Consider the following 10,254-nt stretch of genomic DNA (forward strand, 5'->3'; position numbering starts at 1 on the left):
TCGTGTTTGTTACTTTTATTATTGCCGAGATGCATTCATGTTATTTTATGTGGGTGGTCGATGTAGTTTAGTGTTAGCATGTTCGTCGGAGGTGCAACTGATCATAGAATCGTGGACCCAGTGGTTTTTATAATGTTCCACAACCGATACATCAAAATGCATTGGAGTATGCGGTCGAGTTTTGGGGAAATACATATAAAACATCCTCTGCTGCTATACAACAGGAGTAGCCTGTAAATGCTGTGGGTTTCTTCCTTCTCTTAATTCCCTCACTCTCTTAATTTGTATTTCACCAGCAACTGCTGCTTGCAAGATTTCATCCACCTATAAACAGATGGTTTTACACATATGGGTATCTGTTAATCGCAGACACTAGCTGGTCTGTCTGCTTTTAATAATTTCATTTTAAAACAATTACTGGGATATAAATAGGATATTAAACTAGCTACCATCTTTTCAACAAATATTTATGGCTTTTTAAAATAGTTCATTCGACACTGGACATAAACTTGATAAGAAATGGATATGTTTAATACCCTATATATCAACGGATTTAAAATATTACTGATATACCCATTAGAGCTGCAAGGAATACACCAAGTGGTGAATACGATACGTATCACAAATATGAGGTTTTGATTACGAATAAATATTCACGAATACCACTATTTACAGTGAATCTACCAATACTGTACTATTGACTTTCTGAATGAAGCAAGCCACCAGTGAACAAAAGTCAAAAATAGCATTTAAATAGTAGGATGTGTTTAACATTAAACTTTGGAAAAGTTAAAAAATTAACAAGACAAAAAAACACTGCTTAAAATACTTCTGTTTGTACTTACAGCTTATAAACTGTGATCTTTCTAAATTTATATAATAATAATAATAATAAAGATATTTTTTTAATAACACAAATATATTCGGTTCTTTGGTTAACGAATACGTATCGTGGATAGTCTATATTCGGTGCCGAATACATGAGTGAATCGCTGCAACTCTAATACCCATACAATATATAATTATAAAACAAAACAACAAACTTTATTTTCATTTTATTTGAAAAACACTGTTCACTTAGCACAGTTTATTTGAAACCTTGGCACATCATTACGATTATAGTCCGCGACATTCATATGCATGAGTCTATATGATACAGTATCAAACACCTTATACAAGTAGGTAACATCTACGGCTAGTTTCAGAACCAAACACAAGGCAGCACAATATAATTAACAAAACTCTTTTGTCACTAGATTTGATTTACAGACTTCATTTAGTAAAGTTATAGTAATTCCATAATACAATTTATGTGCCATTTATAAAATACAATCTTTGAGGGTGACCTTCAACCCTCAATGAGGTACGGTGATGATGTTACGCAAGATGAGTCCCTTGTACAAAAATGGACGACTGTAAAGCAACCAATGAAATCGTAATGTTTGTCTTGTCACAACCTGCTATTGTCGTACAAGACACTCTTATTGTGTAGCACCACCTAATACATGTAGCTGCAGGAAGTCCCAAATTATTGGCAAGGCCTATTTCGACTCCACTATATTTTTGTTCTTAATTAGATGCTTTTTGCTGCATTCTGGGGCCGACTAATACAATATTTGACTGATGAAATACTGTTTAAATTAGCCACAATTGAACGATTTTTAAAGAAATGCTCAACTTATCTGAAAATTCAATAATTTCCAGTATGACCTCGGAAACATTGATCATAAAGGTAGGACCTGCAACAAGAATGGCTTGGAAATGTAGACCATAAAGGTAGGACCTACAATACCTGTATGAATGGCTTGGAAATGCTGCTCTTGATGAACTAACAAAATATTGTAAGAAAAGAATATAAATTTAACAAAACAATTACTATAAACAATGGGAAAATACATGCATATACATTTCATGTTGTTTTTGGCTAAGCTCGAGTTGTGAACTTTATGTGCACATATTATTTTTATTGCAGATACTAAGAGTTATTTATGGACCTGACAATATAAAAATAAAACAACACACTAATACAGAAGTTAAACGAAGTGTGCATTCATTCAACAAAAACTAAATCATTAACAAACTTATTTGAAAAAAATAAAATATTGCTTGTGACAAAATATCATGATGAAAATATAAGACAAAGCAAAAGAAAAAAACAAGTGTGTCAAAAAAGCCAACCATACAAATGTCTGCTAAGAAAACATTATATTATTCAAGATAAATTAAATATCAAAATTAAACGACTCGCCCCCAAAAACCCATGATATATTTCACAAACAATACTTTTAGTCCACCATATAAAATGTACTGGTTTCCTGTAAACTTTATTTTTTTAAAAACGGGAAGGAAAAATGCAAAATATGGTTGAAGAGACAGCTAGGTGTGGGTTTTTTAAATTGCTAGAGTTAAAACAATATTTTATTTAGATTAGCTTACACGAAAGTCACACATCTCTGAGCACTCCTATTTAATTATTATATCAATGAACTATAAAATAAAACTCTTTGTCATGGACTTTTCTAACTGAAAATAGCCAACAAATCTATTATTAAGGATGACCTCGCATCGAAGTACATTCACAACTTAATTTAATAAAATCTGGAAAAAGTGACCGGTATTCATAGAATGAATGAATGTTTAACAACACCCCAGCATGGAAAATACATTGGCTATTGGCTGTCAAACTATGGTAAATGGGTATTCACAGAAAACTCAAATAGGATGGTCACACATTACAATTTTGCACATTCCAGACCAAAATATATTACAATTGTTTTTCAATACAACATGTTTTTTCCTTCCCTTTGTTAGATGTGAATAATAAACTGCTTAATTACATCTGATTCAGTATTCAACCGTGCACTGGGGTCCACTTTATCAGAGTACAAACACGGAAGAATAGCGAGATGAACGTTAAGAGTTACTGTCTAGTGCATACTGTCAAACTGTCATAATGTGCTTTACAGCATCGGAAATTATATGGTTTTCCATTGTTAAATGATTGCTTATTTAAAACAACAATTTTAAATCACACATTATATAATGACATATAAAACAAACGGCAGTATACAACAGCAATACAGTTTTAACAAAAATCCATAAAACATCGAAAACCATCTAAAACAACCAGGTAGATATATCACCAAATTATGCTACCATGCAACAAGAAGTTCTGTTTTAAAATACATCTCCCAAGCACACTTAATACTGATATAATATTACATAAAGTTGTTTTACCCAAATGAAAGACTTAGTTTGTCTGGAAAGAACCAGTTGCTTTGTGAATAAACAATATCTGGTCTTGTGTGTAGAAAAACATTGTCTTAACCCATGTCTTCACAACTGTACTTATTGCAGTGAGTTCTGTTTGGTGCTAGTTTTCATTTAGTTAACTAGTCTGGGAGTGGCACACCTCTGTGGCAGTGCAAGTGGGATGGAATCTCCAGTAAAGGATCTTACCGGAAGCGACAATCCTCTGTGGCAGTGCAAGTGGGATGCAATCTCCAGGAAAGGATCTTATCGGAAGCGACAATCCTCTGTGGCAGTGCAAGTGGGATGGAATCTCTAGTATAGGATCTTATTGGGAGTGGTTGTCCTATAGACGAGGCACTAGATAGAAATTTGTGCAATCATTCACTATTTTGCCAAATGCCCATTCGTTGTGAAGAGATACCGTCTTGATCACGCATTATGGTTTTATTGTTCAGATCAGAATGAGTCGACTTAAATGTGTTTTAGCATGGGGCCAATTGAGATATACTGACTAGTTTAACTCTAGGTATGTTCACTTCAATGGTTTATAGAATGGGGCCACTAACTAGTATAATTCTTAATAATGGTCAGAAGTGGTTTAATTGTTCAATGCTGATATGTCAGATCTTACAGCCTAGAATAATCTTTGGCTTATTTAACTATGTTTGCTGAAACCTTTAAATGTATCTATTTAACATATTATATACATAGTTGCCAACATTCTCAGATTTCCCAGATGTTTCCAATATTAATACTGTCCAGATTTTCCAATTTCTGTTGTTATCTTCTTTAAAATACAAATGAAAGCTTTACTGATGGGAGAACCTGTGATGTTGTTATCCTATATCAGAAAGCAGAGAAGGCGATACCAGCAAAAACAAAAATAGTAAAAAGAAAATACTTCAGCGGTTTTCATCAAAGTAAAAAATATTTTTTATTTATCAATGAACAAATCTGCCAAGTGATGTGATCATTTTACATGGAGGTTGCAATGACATACATATACTTAGGTCTCACTACACAGATCACTTCCGGGTGAGAGTTCATTCATCACAGGCCACTATAGTTCCTAATTGTGACACATGTTATGGTTCACATATTCACTTCTAGGAAATGGTGAAGAATTAAAACAATATGTATGTTTAATGGTAAGCCTCCTGGCTGTATTTTGCCCATGTTATTTTGTAATATTGTGCATCGACCTTTTGGGACATGGGTATATAGCGCAAGTGACAGCCGGAGTGAATCGGTTAATGAACCAACTGTTCGGACCGGTACTACTGCCAGATGCGGTCATATAGCAAAAAACTGAGACGGAAATGTTCTCAATTTTGGAGTGAAAATAAATGCTTATATAATGTATGTTCGCAATGGTGTACGCGAGAACCCGTTCTATGGGCAATCTTCGCTTGAAGTTGGGCAGTTTAACATGGGTTTCAATGGCAGATGACATCTGTGTAGTGAGACCATAATGTAAAACATGAAATTACTGTTTATCCCAAAAAATATAAGTTTAGCAAGCCAAAATTAAAATGTACTAGTGTAGTATCCTTATAAAAGGTAATTACATCGATGTGGATTTGAGCCAAGCATATTTGGGTAAATATTGCAAACATGTCAATTTTATTTGTTTTTATTATTTTTATTTTTTAGGGGTGTGTGTGTCAAAATGTATATTCTAGTGTTCTTACATGTAATAAATAAATTGATCTGAGTATCTAACACCGAGTTTCTCATTGTAAAAGGTCAAAATTCAAGGTCACATGGTCAATATCCAAATTCACCCTAATTTCTGTGATTTTGTGCATAATGAATTTTTTCGAATGTAGTCATAGTGACAAACAGTTTTGATGGTATTGTGAATATATAGCATAGTATTCTACTATGAAAGTAGAATTTGTATCTGCCATTAATAATGTGTGGATCTTCATGCTGAAAAATACAGAACAAAAAACAGGATTTCAATACTTCATTATGAAACAATTGTTGCCCATAGCAACAATTGATGAAAACTAATAATTTTAATGAACTAACTAGATAATTAGCTTCTTTGTATGTTCCCTATCAGAACTACCAACAAGGTCATACATTACCATATAGTGGCTGCTTGTTTGATGGCCATCTATTGTGTGGATGACCAAGGAGTAACAATGTGATATGAAGTTTTATTGGATGGTATGGTGCATCTATCTTTTGGTGTATTGGTTAGAATTCATAAGTTACATGGCTCTAGTATAGCTTTTCATGGTGTAAATGACCCAAATTATCAAACCGACTTCAAACCAAGTTTGACAAAATCGGTCACTAGACTTTAAGGTCTCACTACACAGATCACTTCCGGGTGAGAGTTCATCCATCACGGTTCACTATAGTTCCTAATTGTTACACATGTTATGGTTCACATATTCACTTCTAGGAAATGGTAAAGAATTAAAACAATATGTATGTTTAATGGTAAGCCTTCTGGCTGTATTTTGCCCATGTTATTTTGTAATATTGTGCATCGACCTTTTGGGACATGGTTATATAGCGCAAGTGACAGCCGGAGTGAATCGGTTAATAATCTGTGTAGTGAGACCTTAGTTACTCTTGTGAAAAGAGTCAAACTTTCTCGGACTGTCGCTGCAGAAAACACTGAAGATCAGCACATGCAGGGACATCAAAGTTCAGCATCATATAAACTGTATTGGAATCGCAACATGTACACAATGTACAAATATGACTGGCACGACGAACTGTCTGCTTAGGCACCAGAGGAAAACGAATACGAACCTGATCAGCATGGGGTGTCCATGTCGTCACCTTGTTAATCTTACAGCCGAGAAGGCAGCTGGAACTTTGCCTAGTCATGTGGGTGAACAGATATATTCAGCTACTTACAAAAGTCTAAGAAATGTAAGCAATCAAAGAAAGAAATGTTTTATTTAACGATGCACTCAACACATTTTATTTACGGTTATATGGCGTCAGACAGATGGTCAAGGACCACACAGATTTTGAGGGGAAACCTGCTGTCGCCACTACATGGGCTACTCTTACCGACGGGGATCGATTCCAAACATATGGGGCCTCAAGTGAGCATGTTACCACTCAGTGATGTCCCACCCCATTTTGTGTATGACCACATCATTCTTCTAAAGGTTGGCAGCTATGTCCCACCCCATTTTGTCTATGACCACATCCTTCTTCTAAAGATTGGCAGCTATGTATATATCTATATCTATTTTATATTAATTTTAAACTTTTATAAAAATTGGATAATGGACATGCAACCATTAAGCCCATTTTAGTTGTTGTGAAATGTTATTACCATGTAAAATACGTTACTCTACATTACACTGACCTTTAAGACCTTTAACACACGACACGGCTACCATAGGTGTTTTCTCTTCTTTCTCTCTCTGTGATACATGTGTGTGTATATATATGGTATTCTATCAACTCCTCACTATGTACTGTATGCTTCAGTCATGTTCTGTTTACTGATAAGCTAACGGATAACCCAGATAGCAGAGAATGGTGAAAAGACTGGGGGTAACCAACAGAAATGAGAAAACTCTACCAAACGTCTTTTCTACTGAACATGGGATAAATATGTGATAAAAAGCACTAAAACAATCACAGTAGTTTGCTCTTGTTTCAATTACTGTCACTCGAACTCTCTCGGTTAACTTGTTCTCGATTCCGACCTGAAAAAAATACAAAAATATTTGAAACAGTGTAACGACATCCACTATGACATCTACTATGCACCAGTCTGGGATCAACAAGTAGAAGTGACTTCATCTCAAAAGAAAGGCCATAAAATTAACGTTACTGGTTTATCGGCATGTTTCGGCATGTTTCGGCATGTTCTGCATTTATCAGAAAAGGTCCTGAATTGTAAATTTTTTCCAAATCATATTTCATTATCAAATACTCGTCCTTTCAGTAATAAAGTTTTAGCAAAACAAAACTTTGAATATGTCCATGAATAATGTGATAATGTTGAGTAATTATTGCAAGGATCTATTATAGCTCTCCTAAAGACAGGACAGCACATACCATGGCCTGATATACCACTCGTTGGGACGTTAAAAACATGAATCAGAGAATGGATCCACTGACGAGATTTGATCCTACGATGCAAGCACCTCACGCAAGTGCTCTACGGACTGAGCTGCAGAGCATCGTCTTATAGTCTGATTTTGTTGTGGAGTCAGATTAGATTCATGATATTACATTGAGTTCAACTTGTCACGACTGATAACAACTCAGCATTCACGATATTACATTGAGTTCAACTTGTCTCTACTGGTAACAACTCAGCGTTCACAATATTACAGTGAGTTCAACTTGTCACTACTGATAACAACTCAGCATTCACAATATTACAGTGAGTTCAACTCGTCACTGCTACTAACAACTCAGCATTCACCATATTACAGTGAGTTCAACTCGTCACTTACTGCTAACAACTCAGCGTTCATGATATTACACTGAGTTCAACTCGTTACTACTGCTAACAACTCAGCATTCAGGATATTACACTGAGTTCAACTTGTCACTACTGCTAACAACTCAGCGATCACGATATTACACTGAGTTCAACTTGTCACTAGTGATAACAACTCAGCATTCAAAATATTACAGTGAGTTCAACTCGTCACTGCCGCTAACAACTCAGCATTCACCATATTACACTGAGTTCAACTTGTCACTATACTGTTAACAACTCGGCATTCACCATATGACACCGAGTTCAACTCGTCACTTACTACTAACAACTCAGCGTTCATGATATTACACTGAGTTCAACTCGTTACTACTGCTAACAACTCAGTGTTCACGATATTACACTGAGTTCAACTTGTCACTACTGATAACAACTCAGCGTTCACGATATTACACTGAGTTCAACTCGTCACTACTGCTAACAACTCAGCGTTCAGGATATTACACTGAGTTCATCTTGTCACTACTGCTAACAACTCAACGATCACGATATTACACTGAGTTCAACTTGATCACTCACTGATATACTGAGTTCAACTCAGCTAACAACTCGTTCACGATATTACACTGTTCAACTTGTGCTCAACTCAGCGATCACGATATTACACTCAACTTGTCACTAGTGATAACAACTCAGCATTCTACAGTGTTCAACTCGTCACTGCCGCTAACAACTCAGCATTCACCATATTACACTAAGTTCAACTTGTCACTATACTGTTAACAACTCGGCATTCACCATATGACACCGAGTTCAACTCGTCACTTACTACTAACAACTCAGCGTTCATGATATTACACTGAGTTCAACTACTACTGCTAACAACTCAGTGTTCACGATATTACACTGAGTTCAACTTGTCACTACGACAACGATTTTGGCAAAAGCGACGTGAGTTCATTTGCCCAGCTACTTGTTAGTGACAGACAATATCATTTGCCCAGCTACGTTTGACAGCATATCTATTTTAATTTTTTAATTTTTAATTATTGATGTGCCATTTTGCATGTTTTGGTGACATATTGACATTAGAAATGGCAGATTAATAAATTTAAAAAAATTTATATGTTAATAAAACAAAATTAGAAATTCAAAAACTATTTGATAACAGTTATTCAAATAATTTTTCCTAATGTTTTCATGCTCTTTAGTTTAAATTTTTTTTTTTTTCATTTGCTGGTGGGATTGGTCGACAGGCTACAAGCCTATATTTGGACCTTTCCCTACATTTTTTTACAAACAAACTGACAAGATGACAGACAAACTTATTACAATAATAACTAACAATAATAATAATAATAAAACATAATACATGTAGTAGATGAATAACATAAAAGTGAGCTACGGAAAGGAAAGGTACGTACATAGAAATAATACAGGTAGAGTGCTAATAAGTTTCAAAACGTTTAGTGCTTACAATAAAGTCATGCACAGATTTAAAAATGATTATATTTTCCTGATTAGTTAAGTGTAGATTGCCAAATAATAAAATGTTACAGTTAACATGTAGATATTTCTGTAGATGGATATTTCAATGCACAAAGAACAAAGGGCAATGACACAAGAAATGTTCGGCATCTTCCACATGATGCCCACAAACACATTTTGGATTATCTAAGATATGACGCTTAAATTTATGACCATTTACGTTACTGTTAGCCATTCTAAGTGGACAGTGAAGTATCTAATAAAAGTATGATGGAAAGGTTCAGTTACTTTAGTTGCATGTTTGAACCTAGTTATTTACATTTTAGTTTTTTGCTTATTTCGTTGATATTTTTGGGAACCAAATTTTAATTTTGCACCCTGGTATACTCATGACTTCAAACCGTAAAATCCTCACTGGTCTCATGGGTAGGGAGGTGTGCTACTAGACGTACCTGCACTGGTCCCATGGGGAGGGAGGTGTGCTACTAGACGTACCTGCACTGGTCCCATGGGTAGGGAGGTGTGCTACTAGAGATGTACCTGCTCTGGTCCCATGGGGAGGGAGGTGTGCTACTAGAGACGTACCTGCACTGGTCCCATGGGGAGGGAGGTGTGCTACTAGAGACGTACCTGCACTGGTCCCATGGGGAGGGAGGTGTGCTACTAGAGACGTACCTGCACTGGTCCCATGGGGAGGGAGGTGTGCTACTAGAGACGTACCTGCACTGGTCCCATGGGGAGGGAGGTGCGCTACTAGAGACGTATCTGCTCTGGTCCCATGGGGAGGGAGGTGTGCTACTAGAGACGTACCTGCAATGGTTCCTTCGGGAGGGAGGTGTGCTACTAGAGACATACCTGCACTGGTCCCATGGGGAGGGAGGTGTGCTACTAGAGACGTACCTGCACTGGTCCCATGGGGAGGGAGGTGTGCTACTAGAGACGTACCTGCACTGGTCCCATGGGGAGGGAGGTGTGCTACTAGAGACGTACCTGCACTGGTTCCATGGGGAGGGAGGTGTGCTACTAGAGACGTACCTGCACTGGTCCCATAGGGAGGGAGGTGTGCTACTAGAGACGTA

The 10,254-nt window shown here is 36.4% G+C and overlaps 1 protein-coding gene across 1 annotated transcript in view; it reads right to left on the minus strand.

Annotated features, from left to right (window-relative positions):
- Nucleotides 1-5,715: 5,715 nt before the first annotated feature.
- Nucleotides 5,716-10,254, minus strand: part of LOC121372434 (DDB1- and CUL4-associated factor 6-like) — a 60,423-nt gene continuing 55,884 nt past the window's right edge. The window contains exon 17 of the mRNA XM_041498738.1: nt 5,716-6,941. Coding sequence (XP_041354672.1) covers nt 6,892-6,941 — 50 coding nt within the window. The 3' untranslated portion in view covers nt 5,716-6,891. The remainder of the gene's footprint in view (nt 6,942-10,254) is intronic.

Source organism: Gigantopelta aegis, chromosome 4 (genome assembly GCF_016097555.1).
Source record: "Gigantopelta aegis isolate Gae_Host chromosome 4, Gae_host_genome, whole genome shotgun sequence".
In the NCBI taxonomy this organism is placed as follows: Eukaryota; Metazoa; Mollusca; class Gastropoda; order Neomphalida; family Peltospiridae; genus Gigantopelta; species Gigantopelta aegis.